Source organism: Clytia hemisphaerica, unplaced genomic scaffold, assembly GCF_902728285.1.
Source record: "Clytia hemisphaerica strain Z4C2 unplaced genomic scaffold, Clytia hemisphaerica genome assembly, whole genome shotgun sequence".
Classification (NCBI taxonomy): domain Eukaryota; kingdom Metazoa; phylum Cnidaria; class Hydrozoa; order Leptothecata; family Clytiidae; genus Clytia; species Clytia hemisphaerica.
Window position 1 is genome coordinate 80,750 of NW_027103812.1, and position 18,934 is coordinate 99,683.

Sequence of the window (18,934 nt, forward strand, 5' to 3'; positions counted from 1 at the left end):
TATAGAAATTTGTTATAGGACCAAACCCTTGACTGAAGGGACATAAGAATATGTGTTACTATATCTTATCTGTTATTAGGCTACAGAATTGTCCCATAAAAGTAAAAGGAACTTTAAAAGCCGCAAAGGTGTTATATACAGTTGACTCTCACTAATTGTTCGAATTACAGAGAGATTCGAATTATAGAAAGTACTTTAAGAAAGTTTCTCCTTGGCAGGGACTAGGGACAAGCTCGAATTAAGAAAGATTCCAATAGAAGTTCGAGTAAGCGAGAGTAAACTGTAAAAATTTTGAGTAATGTAAAATATGCGAAAAGGAGTTCGATGGCAGCTTTCTACAGAAGCATAGAGAAGGATCCTTATAACAATCAGTACTTGGACAGAGATCTGTATTGCATATCTTTTCTTCTTTGAAATGGTACGCTTTACAATCGTCTATGTCTCCCTGGCAATCTCTGGTCCGTATTTTGTTTCCTGTGCCACATGGTCGATCGCAATCAGACCAATCAGTCCATTGTGTTACAGGATCTGAACCGAAAGAGGAAATACACGTCAGATGTAACTCTATAAAGAATAATTGGTGTTGGGTATATTCATGATCCATGAAAAATGAAGATTTTAATATAGCGTAAAAACTTTTTAACTTCGTTTTTGCTATATATTTAGGACAAACATTTTTACTTTGGAAAGATTCTTTTAGTGGAGTTACAAAAAGATTATGTGTGGTATATAAAAAAGGAATGACTTCTAACACTTCCCCATGCACAGGATCAGTTGTCATGCCGCACGTCAGATTGTGACTCGCTGATACATTAACCCATTTATAATCAATCGAAAAACGTTATCTACTCAGCGATTCACTTGAAATAAACAGAAATCTCGTCGGATCTCTAGCTAAGTAAAATGCAGATACTCAGGAAATAGAATATCGGAGTAACTATAAAAGTCAATATTTAGGGAAATACAAACTTTTGCTTAGAAAATTTGACTAGATCCCTCTCTCCCTGAGACTGTGGAGCTTTGCGACTTACGAAAACAGCGTGTTCTCAAATTAAAACAAGACTGTGTCTCGTTTGTTGCCCAAGTGAAGTTGGATCGCAAGCAAGTCTCATCAGGTTGAACAAGTCCATCGATAGTACAATTCCGTGTTCTTGTTTGGTTCGCGGTATGTCCGCAATACGGTGATTCGTTACAACCGGACCATTCCGACCAGTTACTGTAACCTGAGAAAAAATACCGAAAATATGACTCTCCTTTAAGAGCAAGGTTCTAATACGTAGGTGTATCGAGTATCAGGTTATCTGAATTCGATCATAAAAACATTATATGTATTGAACGGATTTTCAGTAAAGTTACCGAATAAAGAAATATCAATCAGTAGCGTTTTTTTCTAGATATGTTATTTAAAAATCAAGCCAATTTCCCAATCAGCGGTCACCACCAAAAAATTAAAGAGGCTAAAGAAAGTATTAAAGACAGGTTTGTTAAAGGTTTTCGCTCTTCGTGATCTTTGCTAGTTGGAGAGCCCATGCTATACTATACTATGAAAGCACTCATTTAAGGGGCAAAAACAAGGTTTTCGTCTGAGACGAAAAAAGGATTTTACACAGCATTTAATTACATATTCTTGAAACTGTATTAATTATGCAGAATTTTCGGGACGGAAAGCCATTTTATATACTTTACTGAGACGGGAGAACTTTTAACAGTGCAATTTTCGAAATTTCAATGAGTTTTCCGATGAGACTAAATCACCCTATGAAAGAGGCAGTAACTCTGATCACGATATCACACAATTTTTGTCTTTAATCATGATCACCCAAATCAACAAAACAAATGGACAATCACGCATCCCTTTGAAAAAGTCCGAATCACGTATCACGGCTCAAAAATCTTTCAAATCACGATCACGTTTTGACCTCTCATCACGCAATCACGAAGAAAAAAATCCAAATCACGTAATCACGCTGCAAAAAAGTCACGTCATTACGAAAACCGCTTGGGGGCTTCATGAAACTAAAAACTGTTTATATCAGCACTCATCTTACCGTAGCATGGTGTTCCCGTATATCCGTAATCCTCCGTAACGTTCTCCGTTTTGAACGGACAGAATGCGTCATGCACGACCGGATCACCTTCTTGAAGCGGGTTACGACATTGATAAATGACAGGTCTTGACGAATTCCCGCACTCATCTCTCCATGGGCCGAACGTCTTATCAAAGTATGGTGCCGCTGAAAGTGTTAGACAAGTAAATTATGTGAGATAGATTGACAGGATGGATCTGATGGTCTTAGATTATATTTAGTTTTGAATACATTAAAAACTTGAATTTTTTGTCTAATATTTTTACTTGGCTTTGGGGGCCGTTAATGATTATTAACATGTTAAAGATCTGAACATATGGGGTTATTAGCGTGGATGTGCGCTCCGCAGGGAACAAGTTAACCCACTTCACGCAGCTTCACGCCTGTTCCACGCACCTTGCGTAAGCTAGCACTGTCATATATCGCATTTACTTTGCTTTCTGTCCATTGCATTTCAAAAACTATTTTTTCATTCATGTGCTTCAGTGATAACGCTACTAAGAAATGTCATTCAGTCTAGTTGGAATAGAGAATGTGGGTTTAAATCGGGATTTTCCGATAATTAAAAACAACTTCTAAATCTTTATTATGAAATAGATATTAGATATTATGGAATATCAACATATATAAAAATTGATAATAAACTTACGACAAAAGAAAACTGTGACTTCTGTTGCTACTTGTTGAACTCCACGACAGTCCAAACGAATAGTTCCATTGAAAGAAAAAGCTGGTAAATCGAAGGTCCAATCCTTGTCCTTGGTGAAATTTGCCTAGAAAAAAGGAGTAGGGTTAATCTATCAAAGAGAACAAACATTAATATATAAAGCAAGCAGACTGTAGGCCCATAGAAGTATATTCATCTGGCGGATGTTGGCGGAGCCAGGAGTGAGGGAGTCTGCTCCCTTTTCTATTTACACTAGACCTCGGAGATTGAATACTAAAATGGAACGCCTCGCCTACTCTCAGCTCCTAGTAACTTACCACTTAGATCAGATTACCCAATCTAAGCTACTCATTCGCTGAAATGGTTTCGACTTCAGAAATGGTCAGATGTAATGCATGTCAGATGTTTCCGTAAATGGCAATTAGATAAAATGCGCGTGTAGGATATGTCCGACATTGACACTGAAAGGGCTAATCTGAATTGCAGGCCTCTACACCACAAAAGAGCTATACGATGAGCACGAATCATCAAGCTCCGTACCAATTTTTCAATAGGGACTCCTTTGTTTACTTACTGTTCTCCCTATTGGGTACGAATCTTCAAGAGGAAGCGATGCATTGACGATAACGGGACCAAAAACATTCTGGAATGTTATATTTTCGATTATTACGTCGTTGGGCAATAGCTATGGAAAAATACATTGAAATGTTTATCAACTATATCATGTAAAAATGACATATTGTATACTCACACATTTTCATAGCTATATTGCTATCAAATCTGTTAGCGGAGTAGGTGGAACGGTGAGGTAGTCAGAATTGCAGACCTCTAAAAAACCTTTAGTATAATAAAAGCCGACAGACGACGGAGGGAGGAATTCTCGAGTCTGGTCTTAAGTTTTGTCAACAAAAGAGATTTTATGTGGAGTTGAAACAACGCTTAGTTTAAATTCCTATCCTGGTACGAAGGAAAGAGAGCGTTTATCGCTTATCGGGAAATTCTTTACTTTAATAATGAGATACCGTGTATAAAGCTATGACAACTACCTGATATTTCGGTGTGGAGCATCGCACTGTTTCTGCAAGAGCTTGTTCACCACAGGGATCTGAAAAATGAAATAAAACTCAAAATTATTTCAAACTCTCTAACAGGTGTTTCACACGATAGACATGCTACTTTAATGTCGGAAATTTTCACCGCCAGTAAAGAGTGATGCTTGTTTTGATGATTGTTAAATTCCCTTTCTATAAAAACTTAAGAAAAATTTGACCACTTTTGATAAGTGAGCTTGAACAAAATCAAAAAAAATCGTCATATTAAATTTGAGAGAAAAAAAAACGAAAAGGATTTTTACGAATTAGTGTTTTGTGTGTGCGGCGCAGTAGTGTAGTTAGTGGTCATCGTTCTTGACTTCCGTCCTGCCAGGTCAGGGTTCGATTCCCACTCGGTGCTGCGATTCACTTGGCAAGTGAATGTACCTTGGCCCGCGTCAACCCATACCATGTGAGGGGAATAGGGTACCATCACTCTGATACAAGAGTATGGGGAGATAAGCTGGACATTGAATGTGGTGTGGTGATGGTACTCATATGCTCAGTAACTGCGAGAACGCAAGGTTCTCCTGTACTGTGCGAGTATCATCATCGATACAGCACGGCTCTGATGTGTCGTGAGCACAGAGTACAAGGTCTGGTAATTGCTGTGATTTCCCTATACTCGCTTACCCGAGCGTATGTATTCCGTGTGTTTGCAGAGAGATAATTTAAGACTATGGTAAAATGTATTCAAAATGTGAGAGCCATTTAAGTCGTTTTAGTGAAAGAAACAACACACTTACACGAGCCATTACATGGTTTCACACAAGGTGTCGATTGAATGTTTTTTGTACCACACAGATGAGGATATTCATCTTCGTATTCCATCGTATTCCCACCTTCGTATCTTTTGAAATGAGACAATAAAATAAATTAGTGGGTAGAAAATGGGTTTTACGATGACGGATAGGGACATTCTCCATTTCATCTCTCATCAATTTGAAAACATTTACGTGTTTAGAAGAGAAGGGCCACAATAACTTTTCAGGTACCACTATTAAAAGATTGACATTCGAAAAATTAAAATTGCCGCTCCTCGTCATTTTATACAGTCAAAACTTTCTTCTTATGTAAAAAAAGGGGCACTAAAAAGGGCGTCATAATCAAGGACTAGAAAATTTTTCCCATCACGTAAGTGTCTGAAGGGCCCGTGCATATCTAACTTTTCACTGGAAATTTAAATACCAGGTGCCAGTAGCGGCCTGTCTTAATTTTCTTGGTGGTGCAAACTATGAAATTGGCGCCCCTGGTATTTTTGTCCTTATTTGCGCCCTATACCATTAAGTGAAACTATTAAACTGTAAGAGCAGTGACTGGTTGAAAGTAACGCCCGGAATCTCTGAGTTAACAAACTTTTATTTATACGAAGGTGGTGTAAGTGGTATGATAATTTGATATCTATTTCCTTGTTATTTCCTGGTCTTACTTTACTCTCCATTAAAGATCAATGGCTGAAAGAAGCCCCAAAAATTCGAAAGTTGGCAAGAATAAGGGTTCTTTGTAATTCTGGCGCTGCAGGCAAAAAAATTTGGTGTAAGAAAGGTCAAACAGCTTATAAGATATTCTAGAAAGGAGAAAGTTAGTCCGCATAAAACCACAAAAACCACAGCGAGCAGTTTCGATCAATCTCTCATTTTGGGGGTGAGCATCCTCTTTAACCCCTGGTGGATACACAACACTTCTCTTGCTTTGACTTTTCGCAATTCAATGTTGATAGTAGTTTTGAAAAAATTCGTAAAATACAACGAAGCGCCGCAGGCGAAAAAAAAATTACATTGCGATTATAGAAGGCGCTAAAAACGTGTCAAAGGGCGCAAAATCGCCCAACCAAACATCAAAAATAATTTTGGCGCCCCCTTGAAAAGCTTTTTTGGCGCCCCTCTCAGGTCTTTCTGGGTGGTGCACTGCACACCCTGCACCCCCTGCCAGGCTGCCAGGTGCGCCACAAAAATGTTTCTCTCTTTAAAATGAGTTTTTTTCGAGGTCTAAAATTTTCTAAAAGAACCAATCCTTCTCCATTGGAAAGAAGAAAGATAAACTTAAATTTTGATGGTTCACCATTTATTAAGTTTGGTTCATTGAATCAAAAGTTATGTTAAAATGAATGAAAAATTCACTTTAAAAAGAGAAACTTTTTTGTGGCGCACACGGTACTATTATATGATTATTCTATACCTGCATCGAGAAGGAGCGATGTTGATTACTCCGTGGCCGCAATCTGGTGGAGGTGGTTCAAGACTTGAGGTACCTTTTGTTTGAAAATCTTCGCATTGTGAAATTTCTAACTCGTTCACCTCGTCCCATCTAAATTTGTCTGAAATAGATAAAAAAAATGTGCGCTGTTTTGAACTCGTCATCGTAGTAGGCTCAGAATACTTTATACATTTAAATCTAGCTTTCTTAGTTTGAGAATCACTTGTCATAGCTTTTCAAAGGGAACGGTTGGAGGGAGCGTTTTCTTAATATTCATTTACGGCAAAAATCTTCTTTTCGAATTTGCAATTCAAATAATTCTTTACATTTCAATACGCAGTACCAGAAAATAAACGAAAGACGAAAAACAAGATTTCATATACCTAAGCACTTGCACTTTGCAACCTCCATAAATTGACCAGGACATTGTTTAGCATTGATTGTGATGATGTCATCGTTTCTCCAATTGTCACAATTTCGTGTACGATACCAAGTGGCATTGTCCGCCAGACAATCCTGATTGGTACACGTGGTCCAGTTGGACCAGACTGACCAATTACCCCAATCTGTAAACAAATGAAAAAAGGTAGATAAATAGGCGATTTATTTCTCCTCCAGTGGTTTGCGTGAATGGGTTTTTCACTTGCGTGAATACTCTTGTCTCCTGAATAGGCGGGGGGGGGGGTCCGAATAAGCCCTGAAAATTTTCTATATTCTAACAAGCAGGGGGGGGGGGGTAATTTGAAGACAGAATTTTTTTAACTGATATATTGATATTGATCAACAACAAAAAAGAAACTTTAACAAATGAACACGTAAAATAAGAACCAATACTAACAAAAAGGGAAATTTTAACAATTAAGTAACACTGTAATAAAATATTGAATTATTCGTGTTTAATTAGCGGGGGGGGGGGTCTTAATAAGAGCGGGGGTAATTTGAAGACAGAATAAGAGCGGGGGAGATGGATTTTTTTCTCTTAACAATTAGTGGGGGGACGTCCATTCGGGAGACAAAAGTATGCGAATTGCAAAACTTTGCCTGAACAAAAATTGCGTGATTTTCGAAAAAAAATTGCTGAATGAGGGGAATCGAACAGAGACTATCAATCACATTCGAACTAAGAATAACGCACGATGAAAGTCTTTTCTCGGCGTTGATTGCGCTCTGAATAGAATTACTATTTGTCATCACAGGTCGAATTATGACTTCGTCATTTTCACGGTACAAAACATATAGTAAGAACTTATTTTGCATTCTGATTTTAAAAATTATCATGAATCAAAAAGGTAAAAACATCAATCTCGAAAAGATTATGAAAGCAATTTTTTATTGATGATTCGTTTGCTCTCAATTGCAGTAAGGGCCAACTCTTAGAATCTACGATATCATTTATACAATCCTAGGACGCTACCACATAAAAATCTAACGTTGAATGTATTCGAAAGCATTCTTGCGAGGGATCATTAGAGGGATTTTTTCCAGGCTTTAGCAGCAGATCAACCCTCTAGCAAAATTTCTGATGCACAGAATCTGCAATCATTAAGGTTAAGACCGCAAAGGCAAGTTTCTTTCGATTATTTATTTTCATTGAATCCATAGCTGGTCGGTTCGTTCTTGAAGCAGGTATTTGAACCGGAAATTTCAGAGCCGACGCCTAAGACCAATCACGCTCTATCTAACAATTATTGATGTTGAAATATCTTGAAAAAGAATAGACTGGAATCGTTTATATTGCGTGTAATACTAATAATACCAATACTAATACTAATAATACGGGATTTAGTTTGCATAAACGACTGGAAGAATCCGGTGTTCCAGCCTTATAGATACCCCGGCTAGCTACGTAGAAACTTGCGTAGCGAGAAAACAATTTATCAAGCAATAATAAACTCTCAAAACGAAATCAACTCAAACGAAAAACTTTCAATACACAAATCCACACACATTTTTTTTCTCAAGAATTATTTTGAGTGATGAAAAATTATAATTGCAATATTGACACTTTTCTTTTGTTTGGAGTTAGTGCACAAAGGTTTCTAGACGAATAAAATTGTTCCCTGCATTACTTTTTGCTTTATTTCTACTATGTATAAATTAGTCGTCTAGCTTGCTAGACTAGAAAAAGAACATCTTCTTACTTTTCGTTTTAAAAATATTTAAAGCAATAACTTGGAAGATTGTTTGGTCAGTAATCTGCATATCGAAGTGAAATTTGATGTCCGAGAGGTATTTGACTTCCATCGGTGAAAATACAACCCACGTGTCACCGCTTGACATGTAAGTTACATTCTATAAGAGATACAACGAAGAGAATTCAAAGAAAGCTCTCTAATACGATATTAGTTGATATCTTCAAAATATCGTTAAAAAGTTTTCTTTCGATAAAAGGGACGAATATACAAAGAATCGCGACATAAAATATTTTCATCAATATTAATTCAAACAGTATAATTGCGATTCAATCGAATACTATCGGGTATATATTATTCCGTGGGGTGCGGGGATGGCAGACCGTGACCACTAGAGTTTGAAAAGTCTGTCAGAGCAAAAAATAGAAAAACTTACACATTTCCATCCTGAAAAGTGGCAAAAATGACTAAAAATTGAAAATTGTCCAAAATAAGGAAAAGTCGACCCTGTCAGACACACATCGTAAAAATGAGTGAATTTTGAACCTAATCAAATATCTTTAGAGCCTGGACCCTGTCCAGCGTCACGTCGTCACCTGTACCCAAGACCCCCGGGATATTATTCGATTGTACACCAATGTTTTTGGTGAAATGAAGTATTTTCTTCACAAGGGGAAAGAATAACGAGGAGAGTCGAACTATACGCACTGAAACGTAAGTTGAGGTCACTTGGTCTACCCCAAGCAAGGACCTACGATAAACTTAGTGTATACTTGAGATTTCATTGCTCTTAAACAATAGATTGATGAGGTTTTTGAACAAAAGCTTACACTAGAATTCGACCAAGTTCTTCCTGAATCCTTTGAGGAAGTAAAAGTAACTTGACCATATGGATATCCAATTGGCATTGGTTGAAGCTTGAGTTCGATTCTTTCGAAGAATACTGGTTGATTCAGTTTGATCTACGAGACAAGAGAAGAATAAGCCACGAAGAATAACTCTAAATCAATTTTTTGTTAACCGTGTGCGTCTGATACAGCTTCCTCGCGTGACATTAGCGAGAGTCCCCTTCGTAAAGATTTAAGAAAATCCTACCAATTAACCCAGTTTTTTGACAGCACACTTTGTATTAAAGGAGGCCCATCTTCGCGGTGCAGGGGTATCAGGTTTTTAAACTGTTAAATATAATGTATGAATTTTGACAAAAGATAGTTTTAATTCTTACAGTTTCCAAAAATTAGACACCTAGGATAAAAACAAAAAAATCAGTTTCCAACAAAATAATCTATATTGATAGAGAATTTTTTCAGGGGAACATCCGGCAAGCCTTCAATAGTCTATACTGTCAAACTTGTTTTTATTTGATAATGAAAATATCCAAACCTGTAATTCTATAAAGTTTTGATCCGGTGATTTCGCTTGGGGAAGCCCATTGGTGTACGTGTTTTCGTACGCGGGTAACCATTTCATGTTCATTCGGAGTGGTGATGACTCATTGTAGTGTTCTGATTGCAATTCGTCCACTAAGAGGTCTTCAACATCATGCTCAATACTTTTGCCGTAATCGTTTTGATCTGGAGTTAGAATAACCGAAACTAAGGTCATGGTGAATTTAAAGCTTTAATGGTCAGCTACAAGGTTGAAATTTGATTGGTCGGTAACAAAAAAAGATCATCGATTTGGTGAACAAAATAAGAATCTTTACACAAAAGTTATCCGAAGATTCTAAATAAACAACAAATCCTAAGCTAAAATTGTTAAAATTGTGTTTTAAGCTTTTTTTGAGAAACCAAGGGAAATTATTTACGCAAGTAAATTTACTAATTTCAACATTTACTATTGCCAACCAACGAATACCTGGGCATTCAATATAACAATCCACAATGTGGAAACCAGGTGGTGGACATAGATCTGGTGATTCTGGCGTTAACGAGTAAGGTCCTTTGACGCAAGTTGTCTGTATAAAAACTTGAAATCCGTTCCCACATGTGGGTGAAGGGTCCTCTTGGTTGTTTAAATGATCCATGACTTGTCTTTCTAGTTGACATTCACCATCTCCCGCCCAAAAGTAATCACTGTAACGGTATTCATCTAAAAGGAACGGAGTGAATGTTAACATTTATATATTAGTAGTATAGTCAATGGTTTCTTTGAAGTTTTCCCATTAATTTTCTGCTTGGATATTGACCCACCCCTTCAAGGGTATACATTGGGTAGATAAATACAGAAGTGGAAGTGGCTATAAAGGTATAAATACAAATTAAGTCATCCAATTAATGAAAAAACAAGTCTCTGAAGATATTGTAGGTGCGTTCAAAGTCAAAGCCGTAGACTTGGTTTAGGAAAATAACAAAAACCTTTTTGGACAGTCCTGATGTGATAAATTTCAGCACCACACCAATATTCATCTACGTCCGTTTCGTTGGACATCCCATCGCCTTGTTGCATACAAGAAGTAGCATTCCTCCATATTGTGATATTTTCACTGCCCATTGGATCCTCGCCCTCCTCTTCAGAGAGATGCCAGTTTGACCAAGCTGTCCAGCCTAAAAAGATTAAATCATTATCATGTCAATTTATCAAAATATTCAAGTTGGCTGATTTTTGGTCAATTTTTTGTTCGAATAGGTTAGTTTTTTTCTATAGTAGAGTCAATTTGTAATTCTATTATCTTAAGCATTGCGAGATGATTGAAAAGTGTAAACCCTAATTCGAACTCACCGGGAGCTACTCGAACTAAATACAAATTTTCTCACATTTTGATAAACAAGGTCGGCCAATAATATGAAAATGTATTTATACCAATAGTAGAATTGCATGATTGTGTTTCGATGATTTCTGTATCGTTGAATCCGTTGACTACTCCTTCACATTTTTTGTTGATTTGGTACGTTCCTCCTGGATGTGTCGGCCAACAGATTTTCAACTGGTTAGGATTGACTGCTTCACATTTGTAACCTTTAGGATGTATATTTTCATGTGTTAAGGACACACAACAAAACAACATTATATGTACGCAACTTTTTGAACAAAAATAAATCCAAACAACACTAAAACATACATACAAACAGGGAGGAGGTCTTCTACTCTACGTACGTCAGGGCATTCCTTCTAAACTCGTATTAAAAGACAAGAATTATGAAGCCATATTCATCGAGGTCAATCTGAAGAAGCAAAATGGCTACTGGGTTGCTCTTATAATCCGCATGTAGACAATATAAATTCACATTTAGAGCTTTTACAAAATAGCCTTGATTCTATAGGAGATCATGACCGACTTTTACTACTGGGGGATTTCAATTGTGAAATCGACAAACATAAAATGCCTGAGTTTCTTGCTAGCAGGGAGCTTTCTAGCTTGATAAATGAACCTACGTGCTTCAAAAACGCAGAAAATCCAAAATGCATTGATCTGATGCTAACAAATTACAAAAGAAGTTTTCAGGGCTCTTCCTCTGTATCTAATAGCCTATCGGACTTTCACAACATCACAATAAGCGTCTTAAAAACCACTTTTGAAAAGTGTCCACCTAAAGCCATTAAATATAGATGCTACAAAAATCTTAACGAAGATCTTTTCAAAAATCATTTAACACAAGTACTTGAGTCGAATCGCAACTTTGAACATAAAATGAAAAGTGTAGTAAATCTTCTAAACGCTGAAGCACCGATAAAAACTAAAATACTAAGAGGTAATGATAAACCTTTCATGACAAAATCACTACGAAAGGCCATGATGCATCGATCTCGACTTAATAACATTAAACGAAAAGACCCCTCTAACATTAACAAATATAATTACAACCAACAGCGAAACCGATGCTTATATCTCCTGAGAAACACTAAAAGAAGATTTTATGAATCTCTGGATGAAAAGCAAATCACTGACAATAAAAGATTTTGGAAAACTGTGCGCCCTTTTTTCTCTAATAAAGGACCAATAAGTGAGATAACCTTAGTCGAAAATGATGAACTGATTAAAGATGATAAAGAAATTGGAAAAATGTTTAATGAGTTCTTCATAAATATCACTGAAAAATTAGATCTCAATCAACCACCAATAGAACCAGTGCCTCTCAATGAACTTTCTGATAATATTCTTCAAAATGAAATAATGCTTTTTAGAAACCACCCTAGTATACTCAAAATAAAAGAAAAGGTATCAAACAATGAAAACTCCTTCAAGTTTAGAAACACCACCGAAGACGAAGTAGAGAAGATAATTAGTAACCTTAAGACAAATAAGTCTCAAACGGAAAATGATATACCAGCGAAAATAATCAAAAAATACTCTCACTTATTTGCAAGCTGCTTCTCTATAAGCATAAATGACTCCTTCAGCTCAGGTATTTTTCCCAACATTTCCAAGTTCGCGACAGTCACCCCAGTCTACAAGAAAAATTCTAAAAACGATAAAAGTAACTATAGACCAATAAGTATACTGCCGGTAATATCCAAAATTTACGAAAGAGTATATCAAATATCACAATCAAATATCAGAATACTTTGAGCACTACTTTGATGAACAACAATGTGGTTTCAGGAAAGGATATTCCACTCAAACCTCTCTTCTCCCAATGGAAGAGCTCTGGAAGCTAGCCAATGACAAAAAAGATGTTTTTGGGGCACTGCTCATCGACCTTTCTAAGGCCTTTGACTGCATGTGCCACAAATTACTTGTAGCAAAGATCAGTGCATACGGGTTCGATGACCTTTCCACTGGGTTAGTCAAGAGTTATCTAGAAAATAGGCAACAAAGGACAAAAGTAGGCAACGAACTGAGTAACTGGATCAAGATCAAGGATGGTGTTCCCCAGGGATCAATCCTTGGCCCTCTGTTTTTCAATATTTATATCTGTGACCTCTTTTTCATCATTGGGGATACTAAGGTTGCGAATTATGCGGACGATATGACACCCTATGTTAGTGCTCCTACCTGGATTGAAGTAAGTGGTAAACTAAGCTCTGTAGCAGAAAAAATCTTCACGTGGCTTTCGATTAATCAAATGGTTGGTAATGCTGACAAATGTCAGCTAATAGTTAACATCATTGACGACTCGCTCTATCTAAATATTAGAGAAGAAACTGTTTTCAATACCAAAACGTCAAAGATTCTTGGAGTAACCTTCGATAATCTTTTGACGTTTGAATCGCATATAGAAAATCTTTGCAAGAAAGCTAGTTTGAAAATAACCGCCTTAGCCAGAATGAGCACATATCTCACTTTAGAAAAAAAGAAACGCTTGATGAATGCTTTCATTAAATGCCACTTCAATTACTGTCCTCTCATATGGATGTTTCATAGCAGAGCTCTAGAGGATAAAATCAACAATCTACATAAAAGATGCTTGAGAATCGTTTACTCAGACTACAACTCATCATTCGATGATCTGTTGAAACTTGACAACGGTTCCACCTTCCATCAACGAGCAATTCAATCCTTATCCACAGAGCTATTTAAATCAAAACTCAATGAATCAGAAAGTAAAATATTTCTCAAAAACCAATGTAAGATCAAAACGAGAAAAAGGAATTCCTTTCGTAGTAGAGTAGTTGAAAGTGAAATGAATGGAAAATCGTCTTTAGCTTTCCTGGGACCTAAAATCTGGGCTACCCTTCCCGATGACTTTAAAAAAACTTAAAAACCTAGATGAATTTAAAAAAGAAATCAAGCAATGGAGGCCCACTACTTGTCCTTGCCGAAACTGTCGCACTTTTATCCATGGCGTTGGTTTCATTGATTGAATTTAAATTAATTTGTAAATAATAGTTGATCTTGAGTATCAACATTCTAGATAGATTTGTAATTAATAGTTGATATTGATTAGCCTCGAGCTAAGTACACATTGTACTACTTTGCATCAACTTTAAAGAAAAGAAACATGAACATAAACATAAACATAGATGGCGTAAGATTGTGATTATTAAAACTGGTAAAAGAGAACGAAAAAAAAACCATAAGGAAAATTTCTACCCTGTCAATTTTTGACATCAAGCACATCTAGATCACCTAAGGAGCAGGACAAACAAGTATACCCAATTTCATCCATCCGACATCTTTGAAAGTCTTCAGGCTGCCTTAGATTTTTCTGATATATGCAGTATCAAACAGACACGCATTCTTAGATAATAAGTCATAATAAACTACTGTGTTTTAACTGGGGAGTCACAATAATCTAGTTTATTATCACTGGGGAGTTATAATTTAGGGGAGTTAAAATTAACTGTGACACCGGCTTATGTAGGGCAATCGTGCACACCATTTTGACGAATCCAACTCGGACGTTAATAATACGTGGTGGCACTCGCATTTCCGGTCTCGTTCCATTATCGAATTATCTACAACACCCTTATGTTCGCTTTATTTTCGTGTGTTAGTATTTTCAAAACCTGTACAATACTGGCCAGTCCACACCTTACCCGATCATCAGATAGGCTACAAATTTAACATCCCTGTCTTACAACCCCGGTGAAACTTTTTTCCTCAATGAGATAAAAATTTATATTGAAATCCCAACGGGGACAGGAATTCTATTGTTCAAAGGTTGAACAATTCAGTGGTAATGGTTTTGAAGTGCAATTCTTAAACATTGAATTTCGAATGGGGATGAAATCATAGCCAATTTCCCAGAAGGGCTGAAATTCCACCAATTCCAATTGTTCCACCGGGGAAGAAATTTCTGCCAAATTTTCCAGCGGAGCTTTGGTCTGTGACACAGGAGTCGCAGTGCAATAAAAATTTCTTCCTCATACATTTAACTTCAAAACATACGAGAAAGAAAACTTTATTGTAAGCTTTATTGATCGGATACAAGTTTTTTTTTTATTAGAACCCAGTTTATAAGAACATATAGGCTGAAATTCGTCGAAAAATTAAGAACATCTTAAGAACATGCGCAGCCTCAGTTTGGAAAAAAATGACAAGAAACTACAATTTTTTCCTCTTTTTAAGCAGTTTTAACCGAATTTAGGGGTGGATCTTCAAAAATCGAGAGTCAAATATTGTCCAAATTTTGCCAAATTTAAGTGCTCTTTGTTTTGTATCATATTGTCGATTTAGAGTAGTCTGAAAAATTAAGAACGCATTCAAGAACATTTTAGGCTGAAAATTGCTAAAAAAAATAAGCACATCCAGGCTCAGCCAAATTTTAGGTGTTCTAATAAAAAAAAAACGTGTAGAGCATGAAGTTGTCATTGGTGTACCAGTTTTAAAAATGTTATAAAAATACTCATTCTTCTTAGAAGCAACTAATCGAGCGAGGGTCATGTCCCATCCAAACCGTAACAGTCATTTCAGAGAGGGAGGTATAAAGAGAGCGAGAGAGGAAGAAAGAGTTGCAAATGATAATTACTTACCAACATATACCTCCAGTTCCATATTTGGGGTAAACGGTGTCGTTTGCACAAGTAAATGAGGTGTCGCCACGTCTTTGTATTTATTTGTGTTGTATTTTATTGAAGTTAGATGGGTTTCAGTGTACGAAGCGTAATGCCTTAATCCTTGAATGAGAAAAAGAATAATAATGCACTCCAAACAAATTTTCAGCCACGGTGTGACGTCATAATATGGTGAAATAAAAATGGTTTAACTCAAGAAATCGACCTTTTTTAGTGCTTGTTTCCCAACTTGAAATACTTAATCTAAGAGTTTGCCGCATGAATTTCCGCGGCAGAGAATAGATAGATATCAGCATTTCACTCCAATTGAAGGCACGTGAAAAATTGTGCGGCACCCAGATAATTAATATCGGGGGTTGTCGTCTTTTTAAAGAAATTTGCTACATTAAACTTTGCGAATTGAGGAGAATACATTTTTAATTAATAGTAAAGAATTATTTTTTGGAATCCAAACTGCCTGGGATATTACATTCGGATTTTTTCCTCCCTGATGTGAACTTAATCTAAATATTAGTCAACAAAGTTTATATAATTACTACCTAAAGATTTTGGCGGAAATTCAATTTTGCGGGTTATCTAGACTGGAGTCGTTCATAATGCGTGTAATGCAGTAGTATAGGCGTTATATGGTAATACGATTATTGTTACGGGATTTAGAGTTTGCATAAACTAAAATTGTTCCCTCCTTTACTTTTTGTTTATTTCTACTATGTCTGAATTAGTCGTCCAGCTTGCTAGACTACGGGTTATCGAAAAAGTTTTTCAAAGGGATTCAATTTGGTGAATAGCTTAGTTTCCCTTCCGCCAAAATTTCTTCCTTAAAGGTACATTCCATACCTTTCTTTAAAATAAGCGGGTCATTCGGTTTGACTGTGTTGGAGTCTGTTACAAATGAAGTTCTCTAGAAAAGGAATAATGGATAAGTGAGGATGATTGGTCAACCTCCAAAATGAAGCTCTAGTGTTAATGAACAACAGCAAGTTAAACAATAGCCTTGAATATCAATGTAATTAAGATATGCTTAATGAAATTTTATAGTCCGTCCTCACGGGTTAGATTTCAGAGAAAACTAAACTGTGATGATGACGGTAGACTTTAGTTGTACATAACATACCGAGTTAGAATCCAATTGTAGTAGTTCTTGTAGTGAAGAGGAGATAATATCAAAAGATTTATCTGTGGTTACTTTCAAATAATAGTCGGATTTGATGGCAATAACTCTGACATCACAACCTATTTAAAAACAAGCGATACTTTTATGGACCTACCTGGTTATGCATTTAACACATATATGATTGATATCTACGTGAGCGTGACCATTAAACAATCATTCAGAACACATATAGTGACGATCTATTCAAATTAGTCGTTTGTTTCTTATAAAAAAAACGTTTAGAAACCAAAATTTCATGCTCTTGAAATACTTTTTCATATTCAAGACTTTGTGAGCAAAAAAACATATATCTCATCAAAAAATTGAGTAATTTGGCTAAGAACATTGATGTATACTTATTAATAGTAATTCTTATAGATAAACATGCGTTTTTTGAGCCAACAAAATTGTTTTGAAAAAATCTACTAGAGCCATGTTTTACCTATGATGGTACCCTACTTTCATGCAAAAAATCAGAAAAAATTAATCGGGCTCCGTCACATTCGAGGGTTTATAGTTACACATCTTTGTGCAAAAAAATCAGAAAAAACTAATGAGCCAATCTCGAGAAAAGCTGGTAACGAACGCACTAACTGACTAACTAACTAACTAATATGGGTTAATTTATAGGACCTCCACCGAGGTAGGTCCAAAAAACGAAAAGAGAATATTTTCATATTCGGAACCTTCAATCTGTGTCGGTAGGGGCGCACTCAATATTATTTGAAAATGTTTGAAGGTCTTTAAAATCATCCCCCTACATTTCCAGAAAAATTATTCATCTTCCCTTGTTGGCCTATTCAGTGTTCTTTTAGAATCATCGAAAAATAAAGGACCGCATAGCGCCGTCGACAAATAAAAATTATTGCCTGAGAAAACAAAGAGTTTTTCTGTTTTTCTGACCATAAATTTTGAAGTTGACCCTGTTTCATGTAGATGGGACCCTCCTCGCTAACAGGAGTTCGCTTACCTTGAGTGCCGTCCCTCCCCCAAAAAAGACTCCGAAAACCATTTTTACACTCTTTACAATCTAAAACTTTGATTAGCGAAAAGTAACAAAAATGTCTCATTACCCGTCGAAGGTTTCATTCGAAAATTTTGCCCCCAGGGTAGGTCTAATCTAGCAATTGAACTTTTTTATACTTACTTATGTAATTGAGTCTCTTTCTTTAACGCATCGAACCTATATGACTCGAATGTTTCCTTAACTTGAAGAAGTTTTATGATCCCTTCAGTTAACAATACCTAATAAACCTTAATTCGAAATTTCCTTAACTCGAACAAAATCGAGGTATGGAAACTTCACTGTGTATACGAAGAACATACTAATAGTATCATCACCAAATATAGAGAAGTATTCGTTTGGTTGCACTTTTTTTGTAAACCCCACACGTTTATCTCCAAGAGGGCTGAGATACAAGCCCACTTTCTGCATATTGTATACATCACTGCAGTCAACTAAAACAAAATAAAATACATTTTAAAAGGATGGTGTTAGTTCGCTCTAGAAGTACTCGAATAGTTCAGAGTTATCGATTAAAAAGAGTGATTTTTAACTAGACAATTACTAGACTTTTTTACATGAATCAGCTGATAGGAATTTTGTGTATTTTGCTTGACTAGTCTGCTAATTAATCATGTCAGAGGGCGGGAACATAAAGGCGGCGGGTGTTTGCTAGAATAGGAGCTGCGTAGGAGAAAGAGCAAAAGTTAGAGAGAGAGGCTGCTGATTAACAGGTAACTGATTTCAGCCTATGCAACCGACAAAGTTTCTTCCTATGCTTACCTAACTCCTACGCTAACTTTTCCCACGTGATACCGTTCCAGCCCGACTGGCGTGCCAGTCTAGCTTGACTTACGCTTCTTATATACAGCTGGTGCTGGTACAGTTGTCGTTTGTCCACCAGAAGGTCCACCAAAAGTTACACCACAGGTGATGCGTTGCACCATCAAAAACACAATAACACATTCATTCATTTGTCTTCAAATCATCTGAAGGTTAAATAAAATGAATATTGAGATTATTTTTAAATTGAATTGAAGCAGTACCGATGCGTAGTGATCGCATCCTTCGAATACCTTTCCAAACTATTGTTCATGGTAAATGTTGTTACGTAAGCAGCATACGCCGATTGAGGATATGTGGCGGCTTTATCAGCAAGGAGGATGATTTCATCCTTCCACTTGATGATCTTTTTGTTGATGTAGTT

The 18,934-nt window shown here is 36.4% G+C and overlaps 2 protein-coding genes across 3 annotated transcripts in view; both read right to left on the reverse strand.

Moving 5' to 3' along the window:
• LOC136806625 (semaphorin-5A-like) overlaps positions 1-18,934 on the reverse strand; it is a 74,146-nt gene that overhangs the window by 6,565 nt on the left and 48,647 nt on the right. The gene's annotated exons all lie outside the window — the stretch shown is intronic.
• Positions 13-18,701, reverse strand: LOC136806630 (uncharacterized). Its single transcript, XM_067063217.1, has 21 exons — positions 18,584-18,701; positions 18,051-18,182; positions 16,686-16,804; positions 16,409-16,472; positions 15,530-15,673; positions 10,976-11,131; positions 10,531-10,719; positions 10,031-10,264; positions 9,557-9,747; positions 9,004-9,135; positions 8,183-8,333; positions 6,425-6,607; positions 6,024-6,162; positions 4,592-4,695; positions 3,801-3,859; positions 3,329-3,439; positions 2,737-2,860; positions 2,049-2,234; positions 1,032-1,223; positions 376-564; positions 13-32 (listed from the first exon to the last, which is right to left on the reverse strand). Exons 1-21 carry the CDS (start codon positions 18,699-18,701, stop codon positions 13-15), a joined length of 2,937 nt encoding a protein of 978 aa, XP_066919318.1.